This window comes from Ornithorhynchus anatinus, chromosome X3, assembly GCF_004115215.2.
Source record: "Ornithorhynchus anatinus isolate Pmale09 chromosome X3, mOrnAna1.pri.v4, whole genome shotgun sequence".
Taxonomy (NCBI): Eukaryota; Metazoa; Chordata; class Mammalia; order Monotremata; family Ornithorhynchidae; genus Ornithorhynchus; species Ornithorhynchus anatinus.
The window spans coordinates 25,579,953-25,600,880 of record NC_041751.1 but is presented as its reverse complement, the minus strand read 5'-3'; the positions used below and the strand labels follow the sequence as shown (position 1 = coordinate 25,600,880).

The 20,928-nt window shown below is 45.5% G+C and overlaps 1 protein-coding gene across 3 annotated transcripts in view; it reads right to left on the bottom strand.

Annotated features, from left to right (window-relative positions):
* Positions 1-5,504, bottom strand: part of EPB41L4A (erythrocyte membrane protein band 4.1 like 4A) — a 199,015-nt gene extending 193,511 nt beyond the window's left edge. For 2 of the 3 annotated variants that reach the window (XM_029053855.2, XM_029053856.2), the window contains exon 1: positions 5,076-5,504. In XM_029053855.2, the coding sequence (XP_028909688.1) occupies positions 5,076-5,174 (99 nt within the window). In that variant the 5' untranslated portion in view covers positions 5,175-5,504. The remainder of the gene's footprint in view (positions 1-5,075) is intronic. The other variant, XM_029053854.2, reaches the window with a different exon arrangement.
* Positions 5,505-20,928: the final 15,424 nt, after the last annotated feature.

Here is a 20,928-nt window from a genome sequence, read left to right as displayed (position 1 = left end):
ACACATGCCAGTGATGAGAATGACACTGACGATAAATATGAATATACTACTTACTGTCATTCGCAAGTCCCTTTCCAAAGGCTTAATGTACTCTTAAGAGCACATAAAGAATCTTCACTGAAATGGTTTGGCAGATGCTAAAGTAATTTTCAAATCTTAAACCAGGGTAGGCAAGAATTTTGATTTTATAAAAGTGAAAGCAGCAAGCATAAGAAACTGGTTGTCACCACACCCTGTCCCTATAATCGATCACTGATTATTAGTATCAATTATAAAACTTCACCTTGCATGCCATGCTAATTACAGGCTAGTTATACAGTATAATGACCAATGCTACCAAGGACTGGAAAACTATAAACTGGCCTGTTTAACTTTTCCTTAATGGTGTTTCACAGCGAAAATAGTTAGTGCTCTTGGTTTATGGATTAGGGGACGCTTATTCCCCACTGAAATTAAATGTAATTATTTCACGCAAGTGTTAACTCAAGTTACAGAGAGTGATACGCAACTATGTAACTCTTCCACATGAAGTCCTACTGCCTTCAAGGCAGCTCTATGAACAAGAGAGACATGGGATAAAGGTAAAAAAAACCTTAAGGAACTGTCCAAGTGGAAAAGATGCATCACCTTTTTACCTTCTATGAATGGGACTAGCAAGTACTCAATGAATTTAATTCTCCCATATTTAGAAGGGTGTGGAATTCAGGTAGTAGAACAAAGGGGTGACTTCTGCCTCACAAAGCTGAATTTACAATCTCTCTGAATTCAGGGGGAGCCAGGCTCAATATTTGGTTTCAGTAGCGTGGCATGGATATTTATTTTTCTTTAATTACCCAGTGCTGTTATTTCAACAGTCTCCTGAGGCTTGGTGCATGGATCCCATCTGTCCACAGAAAATGACAGGGCCACATCCATCTTCTGAGACGCACAAATTTGCAAGACCTTCCCCTTGCAAATGAAAACCCCAGGCTCTTAGCCCAAAGCCACACTGGAGGTCAGTGGCAGGACCGGGAGAGGAATGCTCAGTTTCCAGCCTGTTGTCCAACCCCCGCCCCGGTCACCACCCCAAAGCAATGAAGCTGCTCAGCATACAGCCATAAAGGGAAAATTGACGTGGGCTACAAGGAGTTCACATCAGTCATAAGAAATGAATATTCTGACATTACAGTGGGAGTCCCAGAACGGAGGAAGAAGATAGTAGTTCCCTTCCCTACAGATCTTTGTGAATCAACCACCATCTGGACCTGGGATGGTTTAGATACAGCCCTGCTGGGAGGCAAGAGCAACTATTGGAGCCTCCTGCCCGCTCTAGGAAATGTCTTGTCTGCAATATTCACTAGAGTTCTAACAAAAGATGTTGACAAAACCAGGTGACAATGATTATACCATAACAACACAAAATGATAGAAACCTGATGAAGTGTCTTCGGAAATATTAGAAGGATTTCAGACTGATTTAAAAGAGGCTTTTCCCAAGCCTTTCTCATATTCAGTTAAGGGTAAAAGTCTGCTGTTCAAATGAAATTCTAATTATGGGTAGCTATTATCTTATTTTGAAAAGTCAGAAGAAAAACCTGCACAATTTATAGCTAATGTAAAATCAAGTGTCATTTTCGCTCGCCCCCGAAACTTCCAAGTTTGAAAAGAAAAAAAAGTGTGCATTCGACCCAAAGAAATGATGTCCACACTACTGAAAATATACACGTTGAAGTTGGATGCCAATCACCAATAAGCATTTTGATGCTGTACAGAAGATGACCATGAACCAAACATTATTTCCAAAGAATGCACATCACAGAAAAACACAAGATTTCGATCTCTCTCCAAGCCATAAAATGCTATATAAATATTTTAAAAATAGAACATCAAAAAGTCCTGATCACATGCACGGAACGCCAAAGTGTTAATGTGGTAAGCTCAATCATTCACGAGGAACACAAAGTCAAAAAAAGAAATGTAGCAACCTTATGATGCTAGCCTGTTTTGAATTTGCAGTTTCTATGAACAAGCCAATTCAAAGTATTGAATATGGCAACCAATTTCAAAAGTGAGGAAGTTATGATATGGTGTTTGTCAAGTGCTCACTATGTATCAAGCACTGTACTAAGCACCGGGGGCAGATACAAAATAATCATGTCCCAAGTGGGACTCTCAGTCTAAGTAGGAGGGAGAATAGACAATGCATCCCCATTTCGCAGATGAGGGAACTGAGCCACAGAGAAGTTACATGACCGCCCAAAGTCACACAGCAGACACATGGCGGAGCCGGGACTATAACCCAGGTCCTCTGACTAGCAGGCCCGTGCTCTTCCACTAGGCCACACCGCTTCTCACACTGTTGGTTTAAAATACAAGTTAATGAGAAAGTTGGAAAGATGTATTCCCAGGTTAATATCTTACTAAATTTACTCTATAGAATCTTGCTTTATTGAAACTTTCTATGGCTCACCTTGCTCATTTTGACACTTATGAGACTCACTAGAGGCAATGAAAGTGCATTTATAAAGATTGGGATGCTTTTCTCATTGGTCCTATGTGAAAAAAGTATTCTCAAGATTCACTACTTTGAGGGGGGAAAAAAGTGCACTTAATTAGCTTTCCTTTAACCATAAAAGCAAAAAATGATGAATTCTCCAAACAGTAAATAATTTGAGAATTACCTTGAACAAAATACAGACACCGATTTAACTAGCACTCTATTTTCAAAACAATAAAGCTCAGTTGATATTGGCATCACTTTTTGCTTTTGTTTTCACTGGGGAGAAGCAACTGCTCAACAATATCATTACCCACTTTACAAGGAGTAAAAACTACAATAGTAGCTGTTAGCTGCTAAACTTGAAAACACTGCCACCACCTTCATTTAAAGGCTAGCATATTTCAATTGTGAGCGGTAAGAACGATACACATGAAATCTGAACAGAATTTTAAAGGGAATAGGAGGTGGGAAAAGTTATACACAACCTCACACCACAACCTGGATGGATGGGCTTTCAATAAATAACGACGGCTCTATAAGTTTTATTATAGACATCTGTGTCACATCACTGATTATTGTTGTCTTGTGCTTCCCAAGCGCTTAGTAGTGTTCTGCATATGGTAGGCGCTCACTATATACGACTGAATGAATGTGTGGCCAAACTAATTGTGACAGGCTTTTGTGACCCTTGAACAGGCTAAGCCTGTTGAGAAATGATTACTTCCAATAAAAGCCCATTTAAATTATCAATTATATATATGGCATATATCTAAAATAACAGTATTATTAAAAGTGGTTATTGTCTTTGAATCACCAAACCATCCCCAAGCCACGATAAGTGCCACGAGGTTTTAAAAAACCATTACAAAAGGGGCTATTAGTCTCAGGCTCCTGTTCCTGTCACAATTCCACCCCACCCCCGATTTGAAACCAATGTCCTTACCCTGATGGTACAATGTAAGGTATACCAACTAGAGGTATACCCCTCTGGAATGTAAACTCAGAATGGGCCGGGAGCGTGTCCTCTAATGTAGTTATATTGTACTCTCCCAAGTGCTTAGTACAGTGCTCTGCACAAAGAAAGCTAACAGTAAATACCACTGACTGATTGAGGTGATGCTCGGCACGCTGTGGTTTGGGCAACACAGTAAGCTCATCCTCTGGATAACTTGGGACTTTGGACTAAGAAGATATGTCCTTTTTGTTTTCTGATCACAGTAATCTTCCCCCAAACTAGCTTTTCAAGACACACACACACACACACAGAGTTAAAAAAAAAATCTAGGCTGAATTAGGGATTCTTCTGATCTTGTTTATCTACCCAGTAGACCAGAATGCTCCTCCACTCTGGAGAGTCTACCTTTTCATCTCAACTGAGTCCTCCTCTTTTGAAACAAAGAAAAAATGATACATTAAAAAAACCTCAAAGAAAACTTGCTTTGTTGGCTTGTAAGGAGTAACTCCGAATGAAATTCTAAATGCCAGAAGCAGCTCTTTCATTACAATAATCAGAATACTTTTAGTAAAGGTCAGGGCAGTATGACTGGAGCCCCTGATGTCTTTCTAAATTGCCGGTAGCCATGATCAGACCTGGGTACATCTGAATCATGTTCACAAATCATGGCAAGATCAAAGCCTTACAGTTAGCTTGGAGAAACCATCCTATCTTCCCTAGCAGGCAAGAGCTAGGCACTTAGGTTGCTATGGGACTGATTCCCGGAGGTAAGCGTCACCAAATTGCCCAGGACCCAGCCACCCCAGAAGGCTGAACTTCATTCAAGCACAGTAGTGGACATAAGGAAAATTTTCGCTTCTCAGAAACTGATGTGCCGTATTTAAAATGGCATTTTCTCTCCCCAGACCGTTCAGTAATGGTACATTATTTTAAAAGTCAACTGACAGACCGACAACAGCGTCTCTGTTTAAAGTTGGAGGGGAAAAAAAAAAAAGCCAAACCCCACACTGCTGGAATTGTAGTGGAAACACTGTTGCAAGACCAAACACATGTGAGCATAAAACTGTTGACAATTTACACCTGGACAGCAGACATATGGCTTGGCTATCATCCCTAAGAAACCGGATTTCCTTCATGGACACCTAGCCTTTTTCTTTTTTCTTTTGGTGGGGTGTCTGAAGGAGGGAATGAAAGGGGAGATTCTGCAATGGTAGCTGCGTTTTAATGACTTCCAACCAGAGCAAAGTCATTTCTGAGTCACTCCCGGTGATGTTTAACACGATGGGAAAGAAAACCAGTTCTCTCGTTACAAGATGAAGATCTCGAAGTCAAACGCTGGGTCGCTCCAACATCGCAGTTCGATAAAACGCAGTTGGTTTTTCTCCCCCCCTTCGACAGCCCGATCTGACGTCCTGGATGCTCCCCCTTTCGGGGGCTAGGCAGGAAGGTGGGAGAGGGAGGATTTGTCTCTATTTGCAGATAAGGGCTTATTTATTTTTTTGGAAGGGGGGATGGAAGAAGTTTTCATCTTGAGAAAGTGTGTCCGGGGGAGGGGGTAGCCCTAATAAAGCGCACCAGTCACCCCATCTCCCTCTCCACCGCTAAAGCTACAGACAAAGCCACCGTCCCGAGCTCTCCTTACCTTGATCCCCTGCTGCTGGGTGGTCAGGGGCAACTTGGACTCATCCAGGAGCAAAACTTCGCAATAAAATTCTTCCGGGACCGCACAGAAACAGCCCATGTCGGCTCCGGACGTGTCGGGGTGTCGAAGTCGAGAGAGAGAGAGAAAGGGGAGGGGCGGACACGGGACCGGCAGCGAAGCCTGACCCTCCGCACCGACCCCGGGGAGGATGCGTGGTCAAGGGGCAGCCCGGCGGCGACGGCCGTCAGGCCCCGGCCCGCTCCGGCCAAGCTGCCGCTGCAGCCGAGCCCCAAGGCCGGTCTGCTCCGCGCATCCTGCGCTTCCCTCCCGCGGCTCTTCGACCTGGAGGAGAGACGAGACGCGGAGGGAGCGGGAGACAAGTGGCCGGTCCAGATGTGTCTGGCCTCCGCCGCCCCTCCCTTCCCGCAGCCCCAGCGCACCAGGGCTCCTCCTCCTCCTCCTCCCTCCTCCTCCTCCTCCAGCCGCTGCCGCCCCCCGCCTTTGCCCCGGCAGGTCACCCCGCAGAGGATACGTCTTTGTGTCAGCAGACCCTCCCTCCGTGGAACAACACATCCACCCCCGAAAGGCGTCGGGGGCGGGCCCTCTGCCGCACCCCCTCCCAGCCCCCCACCAGAACCCCGCGATCCCGCGTCGGGACCATAGTTAGCGGGGGGCACGACAGGCTGGGTGCAAGGGAAACGTCTTTGGGGCTCCCGCTTCGGGGCGTGGAGGAATTGGAGTTGCCCCCGAACCTGCGGCTGCCGCCCGATCTCGGGCAAAGTTGTCGCGGTCGTCACCTGCCCGGCCGAGGGGGGGCGGGGATCAGGAGCCACCCGAAGGGGAGAGGAAAAGGCGGAAAGATAGGGGCGGGGGGAGGGGGGAAGGTGGCTCCCCGGGCGGAACCACGAGCCACTCGGGCTTGCTCCACCTGAGCCGGGGCAATTGGGCCGCTCAGGTGGGTCGGAGGCGGGAGCATCGAGGCGGCAGTGACCCCTACTGGGGCCCCACATCCGTGCACCAAACCCCCCCCCCCCCCAAGATGCACCCTCAGAGACCCCCCTTCTCCCTCTATTTCCTTCGGTTCTTTGGGGGGGGACGCTCCATCTAGAAGAGATCCCCCCTCTCCACCCCCTCTAGACTTTAATAATAATAATAATAATGTTGGTATTTGTTAAGCGCTTACTATGTGCAGACCACTGTTCTAAGCGCTGGGGTATACAAGGTAATCAGGTTGTCCCACATGAGGCTCACAATCTTCATCCCCATTTTACAGATGAGGTAACTGAGGCACAGAGAAGTTAAGTGACTCGCCCACAGCCACACAGCTGACAAGTGGCAGAGCCGACATTCGAACCCACGACCTTTAAGCTCCCCGCGGGCAGGGAGGTGTTGATGGTCGTATCGTACTCTCCCGGGCGCCCAGTACAGCGTCCTGCCCGCCGTAAGCGCTCGATCAGTGGAAAGAGCCTAGGCTTGGGAGTCAGAGGTCATGGGTTCTAATCCCCGCTCCGCCGCTTGTCAGCTGTGTGACTATAGGCAAGTCACTTCACTGTGCCTTAGTTATCTGTAAAATGGGATTAAGACTGTGAGCCTCACGTGGGACAAGCTGATTACCCTGTATATACCCCAGCGCTTAGAACAGTGCTCTGCACATAGTAAGCGCTTAACAAATACCAACATTATTATGATTATTATTATAAATACGATCCAGCGAAAATGGGGTACGTGGCTCAAACGGCGAACGAGTCATCCGGAAAATCCAAAGCAATCTCGATTTGCATCTAACCCCGAGGATGACAGTCGGGGCTGGACACCCTCCCACCGCCCAGTTCGGTCGGCCCCTAAACCCACGAGGAACCAGGTCTAAGGCTTGAATCTATAAGCAAAATAGAAACCTGGGCAACTGATACCGTTTCGCTTAAAACGACTTTCTTAACTCGGGCACGGCCTTGATTGTTCGGCAGAACAGCACTTGTTTGTCTTCTAGGTTTAGTTAATGGCCTAATATAGTTAACTGCCATATCTGGTTTAAGGACATAACCTAGTAATCTATTCCTTCACGCCCCCCCCCGGAGAGCTAAGGTGGATTTTCAGGTGTTTATCCTCAACTTGATTCGGCAAATTGGGGTTTTGGACAAGGGAATCACGTGGGAATCCTTAAAGCCTTATTTTTGATGATCTAGATGCATCATCTCTAGTCCCAGACATGAAAAAGAACCAAGTTTATAAGTTACAGAAAGAAAGTTTGAACATTCTGCTCGATCCTGGGTTCGCTGTTCCTAAAGGATAAGGCTCTTGGAAATCATCTGACTTGCCCTCCCTTGGGAGAGCTACAGGGTAATAGTAATAATAATTTCAGTATTTGTTGAGCGCTTAGTATGTTCCAGGCACTGTACTGAGCACTGGGGTAGATACAAGCTAATCAGGTTGGACATGGCCCCTATCCCACACGAGGCTCACAGTCTTAATCCCCATTTTACAGACGAGGGAACTAAATCAGGGAGAAGTTAACTGACTCACCCAAGGTCACGCAGCAGGCAAGTGGCAGAGCCGGGAAGATTAGAACCCAGGTCCTCCTGACTCCAATGCTCCTTCTCCTACAATGTTTTTTTTTCCAATACCATGGATTTCACAGTCCCATGATTTCTTCATTTTGACTGTGAGTAGCAGCATAAGTGCCAACTCTTCATTTCAAGTTCACAGGTGCATTTTGGGCAGGGCTTTTAGGGAGCAGGGGGCTTGGAGGGAGGAAAGAGACAGCAGGGGGGGAAATGAGAGACAGAGTAGTCTAACAGGAGTGTGAGAACCTCCCCATTTAAGTTATCAGAGGCATGTACTAGTTGTCAGTGGCCTGCATAACAATAAATCTTCCTGTTAGTCAGCTGGTATCCAGGTAAACCATTAAAACTTTCTCTTTCTTTCTCTCTTTCTTCTCCCCACCCACTACGGCCCTTTGAACTTGTGTCCCTGTCATGGGTTCTTTCCTGATTCTATTTCCCCGAACCCCCAAACTTTTACACAGTAAAAATATCACTGACACATAAAACTGTGAGCCCATCACTGGGCAGGGAATGTATCTGTTGCCCAATTGTACATTCTAAGCACTTAGTACAGTGCTCTGCACATAGTAAGCGTTCAATAAATACAATTGAAGGAATGAATTATCTTTTATTTACTGTCAGCACTTGACAAATTCCACTTTTAAAAGTCATGTATTTTATGCTTTGATCTCTTTTGGGATGATTTGTAATGTCTTTTCTGGTCAAGATAACATTTTGTCATTACAAGTCCATGTAAATGAAGCCAAACTCCAAACACATTAAGCCTAGCTATGGAAAAATCTGCATGGTGTCCTACTGCTAAAGATCTTACTTTCATAAACCATTCTTTCTAACCCCTTTGGTGTCACATGCACTTGAAGTTATCTTGCCCAAAAGTATTTTTAAGGTAGGGTGTTCTCATTAGGATGGTTCATTTAAATGACATATGTCACCTGTCATCTTTATATTCCCACACTCTAGAAAATGTAAACTTAGAAAGTTGAAAAAAAAAACACTGTGAAAATCATAAGCCACAAGGGGGGCAAAATTTTAATTCTAAAAAGGATTGAGAAGCAGTGTGGCCTGCTGGAAAGAGCATGGGCCCGGGGTTCGGAGGACCTGAGTTCTAATCCTAGCTCTGCCACTGTCTGCTGCATGACGTTGGGTAAGTCTCTTCACTTCTCTGTGCCTCAGTTACCTCATCTGTAAAATGGGGATTAAGAGTATGAACCCTACATGGGACATGGACTGTGTCCAACCTGATTAGCTTGTATCTACCCCTGTGCGTAGTTCAGTGCCTGGCACATAATACGCACTTTACAAATACCATTAAATAAAAAGTAGTCCTCAGGGAGTGACTTTTCCAAGGGAAAATACAAATACATTGTAAATGAGCAATAAAACTAGAACCGGAGGAGGCTTCAGGTACAGTAATAGGTAGGTAAAATGGCCCACCCTAAGAGGTACCATTGTGAAGTTGAAATATATTTATAGCATTATCATCAACCTTAAACCATACCAGACAGATGCAATCTCCTTCTGGGGGCGGGTTGGGGGGAGCTAATTCCCTTCCTCTGGTTTTTTCCACCTCCACCCCTAACTCCTTGTTGAAAAAATAGCAAGGAGGAACCAACCTCGGAAGGAATGGGAAGACTATGAGGATCCAGGCACTAGCCACTTGGGAGAGACCCCTCCCTATATTAAATGTCCCCACCGCCCCCACCCCCTTTTCTGGTACTTCTGTGTTTGAGCACTCAGTTGTGAAAGTAAAAATAAAATCTGTTTTAGGTTTGTAAACACCTAACCCTCACACAGCACAACACTAGTAGACTTCTTTTCTGATACTTGCATTGTGACCATATATGAAGCAGGGTTGTTGTCATTGGTACTCATGACAACACCTTCCCCTACACATTCAAAGTCATTCATTACCAATTTAAAATATACAGTTACATCATTGTGTGAGCGCCAGTTCCTCTCTCATTACAAATTAAGCACTACCCAACACAACATAGTTTACTAATACTGGTAACAGACAGCTTTCAATTGGCATTATCACTTAACGCTATTTCTACCCCCATTGAAAGCTTTGTAAAATAGAAATTAAATCACTTTCCTAGGGCGTTATTAGTTTTGAGCTGTTGTCCCAACATAGTTGAAAATCATAATATTCTGATGAAATTGTAATAATATTGCATTCATTAAACGCTTACTACGTGCCAAGTACTGTTCTAAGCACTGGGGTAGATACAATGTAATCAAGCTGTCCCAATTGGGGTTCACAGTCTTAATCCCCATTTTCCAGGTGAGGTAACTGATGCACAGAGACGTTAAGTGGCTCGCCCAAGGTCACACAGCAGACAATTGGTGGAGCCAGGATTAGAGCCCATGTCTTCTGACGCCCAAGCACGTGTTTTTTCCGCTAAGCCATGCTGCTTCTTAAGAAAGCTTCTGTAGAAAGTCTTGCTTTTCTAAACCCACGTATTCAAGCTGTCCCCAAATCATGGCAGTTCTACCTTCCCAACATCTCTAGAAACTGCCCTTTCCTCTTCATCCAAACTGCTACCATGCTGATCCAGGCACTTATCATATCACACCTTGACTACTGCATCAGCCTTCTCACTGACCTCCCTGCCTCCTGTCTCTGTCCATTTCAAGTCCTTCATGCTGCTGCCTAGATCATTTTTCAGTTTTCATGCCTCCCCAACTCCTCAAAGATCTCCAGTGGTTGCCCATCCACCTCCTTACCAAACAGAAACTCCTCTCTTTCTTCTCCTTCCAAAGCCGTCGAGTCATTTCTGTCCATAGCAACTCCATGGATGCACTCTCTTCAGAACTTCCCTTCTCTGTCAAAGTCATTCTGGTATGTGTATCCCCAGAAACTTCTTACCGTTGGCTTTAAAGCATCCAATCAGCTTGCCCCCTCCTAAATTACCTCACTGCTTCTCTATTACAACCCAGTCCACATGTGTTCCTCTAATGCCAACCTATTCGCTATAACTCGAGTTCATCCTCCTCACCCACGTCCTCCTTCTGGCCTGGAACTCACTCCCCCTTCGTATATGACAGACCATCTCTCTCCCCACCTTCAAAGCCTTATTAAAATCACATCTCCAAGAGGTCTTCCCCTACTAAGCTTGCATTTCCCCCACTCCCTCTCCCTTCTGCATCACCTGTGCGCTTGGATCTGTACCCTTTAAGCATTTGATATTCACCCCAACCTCTGTCCCACAGCACTTACGTACGTACCTGTGATTTATATTGTCTGTCTCCTGTAAACTGTAAGCTCCTGGTGGGCAGGGAACATATTGGCCTATTGTACTCTCCCAAGTGCTGAATACAGTTCTCTGCACACAGTAAGCACTCAATAAATTCCATCGATTGCTTGCTTTTACATCAGTTATATCATTTGTCCTCACAGCATTCCTGTGACATAAAGCAAGATAGAAATTCATTTTCCCATTTTATAGATGAAACAGGGGCCCAAAACTGGTCAGTAACTTCAAGCAGCTTCACTAGAGTAACCTCTGAACCATACTCAACATCGAATGGATGGTCAGGATCATCAAAAGTAGGACCTGGAACACAGTCAGCATCGAGGCAACATACACAACAGCATAACTTTGCCCACATTAGACATGTGAAAATAATGGATGGTAGCAGGATTCCCAAGCAGCTGCTCTATAATGAACTGAAATGGAGGACATAAGCACTTAGTACAGTGCTTGGCACACAGTAAGCACTCAATACATATGATTGAATGAGGACATGAAAGTCACGGGAGACAGGCAGGGAAGAGGTGGTAAGGACAAACATTTAAAGACATGCTTGGCCTCCAGTTTTTGATATAATAATAATAATCATTGTTGCATTTGTTAAGCCCTTACTATGTGCCAGGCACTGTACTAAATGCTGGGGTAGATACAAGATAATCGGGTTGGACTCAGTCCCTGTCCCACATAGGGCTCACCATCTTTATCCCCATTTTGCAGAATTGAGAAAACTGTGGCATAGAGAGGTTAAGTGACTTGCCCAAGGTCACAGAGCAGACAAGTGGTGGAGCCAGGATTCAAACCCAGGTCCTCTGACTCACAGGCCCAAGCTCTTCCTACTAGGCCATGCTGCTTCTCTCCATCTTCACATCTCCTCCAAGAAATCTTCTCCAATTGATTTCTAATCTCCCTACTTTATATCTCCCAACTGCCACGTCAACGTTTCCATGTCACCTAAGCACTTAAGGACTCACAAGTCCCCATAGCACTTATATACATAGCTTTATGCTCTATTACTTCCTCTTATCTGTAACTTATTTTCCTTTCTGTCTCCGATAGACTGGAAGGTCCCTGAGGGCAGGATTCATGTGCACTAAATCTACTGCAATCTCCTAAGCACTTATTACAGGGTTCTGCCTACAGTAGACACTCAATAGGTTGCATGGCCTAGTGGGAAGAGCATGGGCCTGGGAGTCAGAGGAGCTGCAGTCTAATTCCAGCTCGGCCACTTGCCTGCTGTGTGACCCTGGGGAAATCACTTCACTTCTCAGGACCTCGGTCTCCTCATCTGTAAAATGGGGATGGAATATCTGTTCTCTCTCCTACTTAGACAGAGAGCCCCATGTGGGACAGGGACTGTGCCTGACCTGATGATTTTGTAGTTACCCCAGCACTTAATACAGTGTTTGGCACATAGTAAGTGCTTAACAAATACTACAATTACATCATTATTATTGATTAAACCTTCCTCTTCAGAGTCCTCTTGGACCTATCTTTTTTTGCTAGTATCTGATCTGCCACTCTTTATGGATTTTCCTGTCATCCTTACTTGGGTGAACTTTCCATTTTTGAATGGATGGCCTTTCCCTCTGCTGCCCTTTCCACCCTTGTCAGTTAGTCATGCAGCAGGGTGGGTAGAGAGGAGCTTCTGTTTAATTGCTTGATTTTTACTTTTTTTTGGAACTGTACCAAACCATTTTATCTGAGACTCTTAATTTTTAAGTCTTCAGGGGTCTAGTTTCGACCTTTGGATGAGCCCTGCGTTTCTGATGCCTGTTTACTTGTTTTGATGTCTGTCTCCTCTCTTCTAGACTGTAAGCCTGGGGTGGGCAGGGATTGTCTCTATTGCTGAATTATACTTTCCAAGCACTTAGTACAGTGCTCTGCACATAGTAAGCGCTGAATAAATGACTGAATGAACAAATGAATGAGCACAATGCCCTGTTCGTTTGCAAACCTCTGTGACCATCTCACCTCTGTGACCATCTCTCTGCAGTGGTAGAATAACCCACTAACTCTTTGGCCTTGGGTCCTGGGTCTGATTTTGGCTGTGTCACTGCGAATGGGCCCAGAGTGCCCCAAGGAGTTCTGCCTTTTCTTCTATCTTTCTCTACCTCTCCTTCCAGCGCTTAGAACAGTGTTTGGCACAGAGTAAGCACTTAATACAATTATTATTGTTTCTATTTCTCTTTCTCACTCTCTGTTTCTCACTGTCTTTATCTCTCCAGCTGACTATGGCTGTCTCTTCTTTTTGTTGAACCAGCAGTTCTTGTTTCTGTTCCTCAGTCTTTCTCTGGATCTGTCTCTATCTCTGTCAGTCTCTTTCTGTTCTCTGTCTTTCCTTCTCTTTTTGCCCTATAAATATCCTGGAGGTCTCTGGCCATATCTGTCCCTTTATGGTGCTCTCTCTACTCAAGGGGCTCAATGTAGGGTGCTGTGCTTCTCCTACAATTCCCAAAGTTTACAAATATATTTGACTCCCACTGCCTGTATCCAGAGGTTATGGCGCGTACCCTTCTCACTTGGTGGCAAACCACCCAGTTCCCATATCACAAACCTCCACTCCCTACCACCCATAACTGCTGTCTGCTCTACTAGGCTGGAAGGGACTAAGGCTGATATATATGCCTCCTTCCCAACAGTTGATGAGCCTATATTTGAATGTCAAGAAAAAGATCATGACAACTTTAAGACATTTGTAGTGGATGGAGAGAAGATTGAAATAGTTGACAATTTTTGTCTCCTGGGATTAATAATCAATAATAAAGGAACTAGTAGCTGAGAAATACACCAAAAGATTAATGTTGGAAAGACATGCTATGAAGAGCCTGGAAAATGTCATGAAATGTGCCAATGTAACAATTACCACTAAAATACAAATGATCAAGTCTATGGTGTTTCCAGTGACAGTGTATGGCTCCGAAAGCTGGACAGTGAAAGAACAGGTTAGAAAGAATTTCAATTCTTTTGAAATGTGGTGTTGGAGAAGGCCTTTGCGAATACCATGGACTACCTGAAAGACAAACAAATGGATTTTGGAGCAAATAAAACCAAAGTGGTCTTTGGAAGGCCAAATGACTCGACTTAGATTAGCATATTTTGGACACATAATCAGGAGGACCTATTCTCCGGAGAAGACACTAATGTTAGGAAAAGTCCAGGGGAAACATGGAAGAGGCAGACCGGCAGCTAGATGGATAGAGACCATAACAACGATAAAGGAAGAACCGTGAGAAAGGTGGCAGAATATGGCAGAGGACCGGACGTTCTGGAGAAAGTACATCCATGAAGTCGCTGTGAATCGGAATTGACTCGGCGGCACTTAATAATAATAATTCCCAGCAGTTACAGTCAGAACAGAATGGTAGGGGGAGCGAAATGCTCTGTTTCCTCCTCTTTCTCCCTCCCTCTCGTGTCTTTCCACTGCGCTCCTTGTCCTGGATTCCCTTTCCCTTTTTGCTTCCTGCTGCCTTCACCTCCCATTCTGTCATTGCCTCAGGGCAGTCCCCAAAGTCCAACCAAGCAGTTGTCAAGGTCCCCCAGATCATCCACACCCCTATTTTTTTTTTAATTGGTTCAGCCTCTGATGGGAATTCTGCTTCTGAAAACTGGGAATAGAAGGGGCTAAGAGACCAACCGCACACTAAATCCTCTTCCTGAATGTTAGGGCTCAGCCCAGATTTTCTGCTTTATCCATGTTCTGTGCAACTCCCAACCTCATTACCTGCCCCCAAAGTAGCAGCTGGCAACTGTGCATACTCATGGGTCTATCAAGAAAATCACTGGAGACTGAGAATCCTTTAACTCTGTAGACCACTTTGATTTTCCAATGCACTTGCCCATCAATGATCACATCTCTATGAGGCAGGGGAGGGATTATTAACCCCATTTAACAGAGGAGGAAACTGGGTCCCAAAGAGGTTAAGTGACTTGTCCACCCACCAACAGCAGGCTAGCAGTGGTAGAGATGAGGACTCCCAGACTTATGCTCTTTCCATTTGGTCAACTGAAAACTAGGCAGTGATGTGATGCAAAGTGCCATGGGCAGGTTTCTGATGCATTGTGACTGGCAAAGGTTATGCCAACTTATGAGCTCAAGGGTCCAGTCACGCTTTTCTTTCCCTCACCGAGCCTCTGGAAAGAGTGACTGACAAAGGCTGCTAGCCACAGGAAGTTGCTCTTTGGAATACATCAAACATTTTTTATAATCTACTGGCCCTTTGCTCTAAAGGAAATAAATAGAACAATGAAGTAAAATGTTCTTTTACTGTGTTTATACTTCAGGGAAATCCTTGTATGCTTGTAAATATTTGGTGTCAAGTGTCTACCATCAAGACAACTTAAATTCTGCTTTCTCTGGCTATTTCTTATGCCCTTATTATTACAATATTCCATGTTTATAAAGAGGTAACTAGTGGATACGTCTCAGGGTTCTTTGTTATTATGCATTCAGGTGGGCACTTTATATTCTCCAAGGGCTTGGGAATCATGTTTATAAATGATTCCTCCTAGAAAGCAGTCAATTAATCGATGGCATTTATTGAGCACTTACTGTGTGCAGAGTGCTGTCCAAGCCCTTGGGAGAGTACATTACAACAGAGTTGGTAGACATATTCCCTGCCTACAGTGAGCTTATAGTCTAAAGGATGAGCTATGAGGTAGATCAGTATTATCAGTCCCATTTTACAGGAGAGGAAACTGAGGTACAAGTTAAGAGCCACTGGACTCGGATAATAAATTCCAGACCAGGGATGAGGGGTTCTGACCACAGCACCAGGAGAAAGATGATGCCGCTGATCTAAGAGAAAAAATATCCCAGATGGAACCCTCAGCTAGCTGACACTCCCATGCTTCACAGATGTAAACTTCTTTAAGCAGATGGGCCTTGCACTGTGCCCTAGAAGCCAAGAGAATGAGCTTCTGTCAAATTAGTCTAACATTTACACTGTAAGCTCCTTGAGAATGGGGATCGTGTCTTCTCTTTTGTACTTTCCCAAGCACCTCTAGTAGGCTTTATGGATGATGGCTTCATTTGAATAGTTCAAGTAAGTCATCAGATGTTGTACTGAAATTTTGTTTCTAAAAAGCAATAACAATGTTGGCATTCTTTCCATCCTAGGGGAGAACTTGGTGCCAAATGGTGACTGATGACCAACATTTGCCAAAATTTCCAGAGCAAATGTAACAGTTTTCTTTATCTAGCCACTGTGTTTTACAATATGAAACTCTGAAAAGAACCGATAGTTTACTTCTAACTGCTTAATTAGTCACAGTATTAGGTGTTTTCTGAAGGTCAAGCACTGGAGTAATAATAATCATAGTGATTATGGTACTTAAGTGCTCACGATGTGCCAAGCACTGTTCTAAGCACTCAGATAGATACAAGTTAACCAGGTTGGAAACAGTCCCTGTCCCACACTGGGCTCACACTCTTAATCCCCAATTTTTACAATTGAGACACAGAGAAGTGAAATGACTTGCCCAAGGTCACCCAGCAGACAAGTGGTAGAGCTGGGATTAGAACCCATGACCTTCTGACTCCCAAGGCCATGCTCTATCCACTACACCATACAAGATAACTAAATCAGGGAGGCCCTGCCCCATGTGGGGCTCACAGCCTAAGAGATAGGGAGAACAGGTAATCTTATCCCCATTATATGGATGAGTAAACAAAGGAAGGGGAGGTAAATGGACTTACCCGAGGTCACACAGGAGGCTGGTAGCAGAGCCTGGACTAGAATCTGGGTCTTCTCCTGACTTCCACTAGGCCATGCTCCTTCCCTGTCATTGCACATACTTTTCCTCTATCTAATGATTAGAGGCTGGGTTTGCATCTGACAGCCATGAACTCAGTAGGGACATGGCCCTGGATAAGCCAGTCCCCCGCCGCATGAACAGACCCATCACTCCTGCCACCCCCTGCTCCTCTCCCGGCCGCTATCACTCACCCTCCTCTCCCCACCTTTCTTGGGCTCTGCAATTTTGGCCCCACCCACCTAAAGTACTATGCTGTGAATCCTTGGCTCATCTCAATGCAACACAGCAGCAACAAGGAAAAGTTGAGGGGAGGAGGTGCTAAGGGAACTAGCAACCTTCACGTTCTGGGCACTCACTGCACAAGGATTAAAGCTGTCTGGGAAGACAACTGCTCAAACTGCCATACCCTCAGCACAGCTGGAGTCTCCCTCACTGATTGCCTCGCTGTTGACCTCCCGGCCCACCCGAATGAGATAAATGGGCAATATCTGCTACCTTCCTGTGGTGTGACTTTCATCAAGTCACTTCTCTGTGCCTCGTCTTCCTCATCTGCAAACTGGAGATGAAATACTTGTTCTCTTTTCCCCTAAGACTGTGAGCCCCTTGTGGGACAGAGACTGTGTCCAATGGGACAATCTTGTATTTACCCCAGCACTTAGCACATAATAAAAGCTTAAAATACAATTTTTAAGCTATTACCATTATCAATAAAAATGTCAGGGCCCAAGGAACAATTGGAAAATATAGTCTTAACTCTTCCAAGACACCACACATAAAGCAGTTAGTGGCACAACATTAGTATTGTTAAGATTTCAAAGACAACACGAACTTTCCTTTATAAGAGGCTCTGCAGCCAGACCTACCTAGGGAGAGCAAAATGCATGATCAAGCAATTATGCAGTGAATCTGGGACAATCCTACCACCAATCTAGATAATTTAGCCAAATAATAAAACCCTCTTCAAGTATCTGAATTACCCTGATTGACTGCAAGCAAAGACCATTCCAAATTCACCACATGATTGGTGATCTTCTTTTGGGTTTCAGGTGGATGTCAGTGATTTAGTGAAAAGGATTTTTGAAAGAAATGAAGTGAAGGTTCTGTATTGCTCTTTCTTCTAGAAACCCTGACTGCATATGCCATTTTAGGTCTGAGAATGTCTGTCCCAAATCCCTTCATCCTGGGGCAGATCTAAGCAATCGTGAGATTCCTGTTCTACGCAAAGGGGGGCGGGGAGGGGGGGTTTACAAAAGATTAAGCGCATCGTGAATGTTTTTAGTCCTTTCTGCTTGTTTGAGCTGATGATGGCCATACACAGCACCCACCCCGGCAGGATGGCAGCTTGTTGGCCGCACGAAAGTCTCACGTGACTGGCAGCCGGCGGCCTCGGCTGGTGACTGGGAAAACATATGGTATCCAGTTCAATATTTGGTTTCATTTGATGAGTGAGGTGTTTTATTTACTCTGGGAGCAAAATCCTTTTGTTCCCTGCCTGGATTACTGGTTATCCCAGTGCCTAGGGAAAACTACTTTCAGCCAGCACTAGCCAACACATAATGCACTGTTTCCAGACTTGTGCTTTTCAGGCCCGTACAAACTTACTGTTTATTCAGCCAACCTCTGAGGCATCTTTTATGTATTAGTGAAGGACAGGCTGATTGAGAAATGCTGCTATTCTTTGCATTCTTGGCAGGAAGTAGAACTAAGGACAACTTCTGCCTCTTCAAATTCACCCTTGCTTGCTATAACGCTACCCTCTCTTCTGCTCAGCAACATTACGTCAGCTCCTTCACTGACTCCCATGTCCACTGCCCCCACCAATTACTCCAGGCCTTTAACTCCCTTCTGAAGTCCCTAGTGTTTCTCCTCTCAACCCCAATGACCACACCAACTGCTTAGTTAGCAAAATTGAAACCATCAAGTGTGAGATCCCCAAAGTCCCTCCGTTATCTCTCCAACTCCGTCCAGGGCCTAATTCCACTCGCTCATTCTTTCCAGTCATCTCTCAAGAGATCTCTTCCCTGCTCTCAAAAATCTACTCCCTCTTCCTGTTCCTCTGACCCCATCCACTTCTTGTTCCCGCCCTTCTTCCCTCTGTAACCGTCACTTTCAATCGTTCACTATGATGACTCCTTTCTGTCTTCAAATATCTCCAAGTCTCCTCTGTACTAAAAAATGCCGGTATACTGCGACTATCACTCCTTTCCTTGTTTTCATTCCCATCCAAACTCTTGGAATGAGATATACAAACCTGTTTCCTCCACTTCCTCTTCCCGAGTTCTCCTCTTGACCCACTAAAATCTAGTTTTCACCTCCTTTACTCCACCGAAACTGCATTCTCTAAGGTCACCAGTGACCTTTTCCTCACCAAATTTAATAGTCTCTATTCTTTTCTAATCCTCCTTCACCTCTCAGCCACGCTTAACACAGTGGACTACTCCCATCTCCTGGAAACATCATCTAATCTTGGTTTTGTCAGGGCATTTCTCTCCTGCTTCTCTGGATGCTCTTTCTCAATCTTCTCTTCTGCCTCTCACTCCCTGACTGAGGATGTCCCTCCAGGATCTGTTCTCAGTCTTGTGTGATACTCATTTCCTTGAGAAAGATATCCGCTCTCTTGGCTTCAACTACCACTTCTATGCAGGTGACTCCTGAATCTATCTTGCTAGGCCTGATGTCTCTCTGACCTCTCTCCCCATTTGCAGTCTAGCATTTCCTCTTGCCTTTTACTGAAACCTCACTCTGCGCACATCTCCCCACTCCTCGAAAACCTCCAATGAATGACCACCCATCTCTACAAATAGAAACTCCCTGCCACTGACTTTAAGGCACTCAGTCAGCTCTCTCCCTCCTACTTAACCTCAGTAATCTCCCACTGTAACCCAGCCCACACACTTTACTCCTCTAAAGCAACCTACTCTCTGTACCTCGATCTTCTCTCTCTTGCCCCTGACCCCTTGCTCACACCCTCTCTCTTGCCTGGAGGAACCTCCCCCTTCAAATCCGACAGATCACCACTCTCTCCATATTCAAAGCTCCACTAAAACTATATCTCTCCCAGAAAGCCTTCCCTGACTAATCCCCCATCACCCCCCACTATTCTCCCTCCCTTCTGTGTCACTTAAGCACTTGGGTCTGTACCCTTTAAGTACTTTGCTACCCCACCTCCAGCCCCTCAGCATTTATGTACATATTTTTATACCCTGCTACTTTCTCAACCTGTAATTTATTTTATTGCCTGTCTCTTCTACTAGACTGTAAACTCCTTGAGGGCAGGGATTGAGTCCACCAACTCTATTGCACTCTTCCTGGCCCATGCTCTTTCCACTAGGCCACACTGCTCCATATGTATACACAACACACACACATCCAACACATCACTCCATTCCTCAAAAAGCTCTGTGTACTAAAATGCTAATATTCTAAGTCACCAAAATTGGTTCCATGCAAATGACTCAATTTAAAAAATCTACTTACAGCAGAGGAGGTGCACAAGAGCATTTTGTGTCATCCCAGAATTGGCTCCAAGTGGCTCCCATCTCATCACAGTCAAGGAGAAAATCTGGAAAAGATGACAAGAACATTTCAGTATTCTCCTCAACCCACCTTTCATTATTGAAGACCGATTTCGTTTATTACTGTTTATTGTTGTCAGTGCTGCCACCCACCTCTCTGGCCTCGCCATGTCCCTCCTCCCCCCCTCCCCCCTCCCGCCCCTTCCTATCCTCCCCTTCCCCTTCCCCTCTCTCGCTCAGCTCTTTCCCGCTCTCTCCTCTGTCTCCACCCCCCCTCCTCTCTCCCGCCCTAGAACCCCACTTTACCAGCGCTACCCCTCTTCCCCCTCCCCCTACTCTTCCCCCCACAAAACCCCCTCTTCACCCCCTCCCCCCTTCTCTCTTCCCCACCCATGCCCCATCCCAGTCCTCTTGTCCCACCGCCACCCCTCATCCCCCTCTCCTCGTCCAGGGCCCCGCCACCTCCTTCCCATCCAAACCCTCCCCTCCCCCCGCCCTTCCCCCCTCCTCCCCTTGCACCCACAGCTACTTTCAAGTGTGGCCTCTGGAACCCCCGCTCTATTACAGGCAAGCTACCTTTCATCCATGACCTTTTCCTCTCCCGCTCTCTCCTCCTCCTCGCCCTTTCGGAAACGTGGCTCTCTCCCGAAGACACGGTCTCCGCCGCCGCTCTCTCCAGCGGAGGCCTCTCCTTCTCCCACTCCCCCAGACTCACCGGTAAGGGAGGAGGCGTCGGCTTCCTCCTCTCGCCCCGATGCCGCTTCCGCAC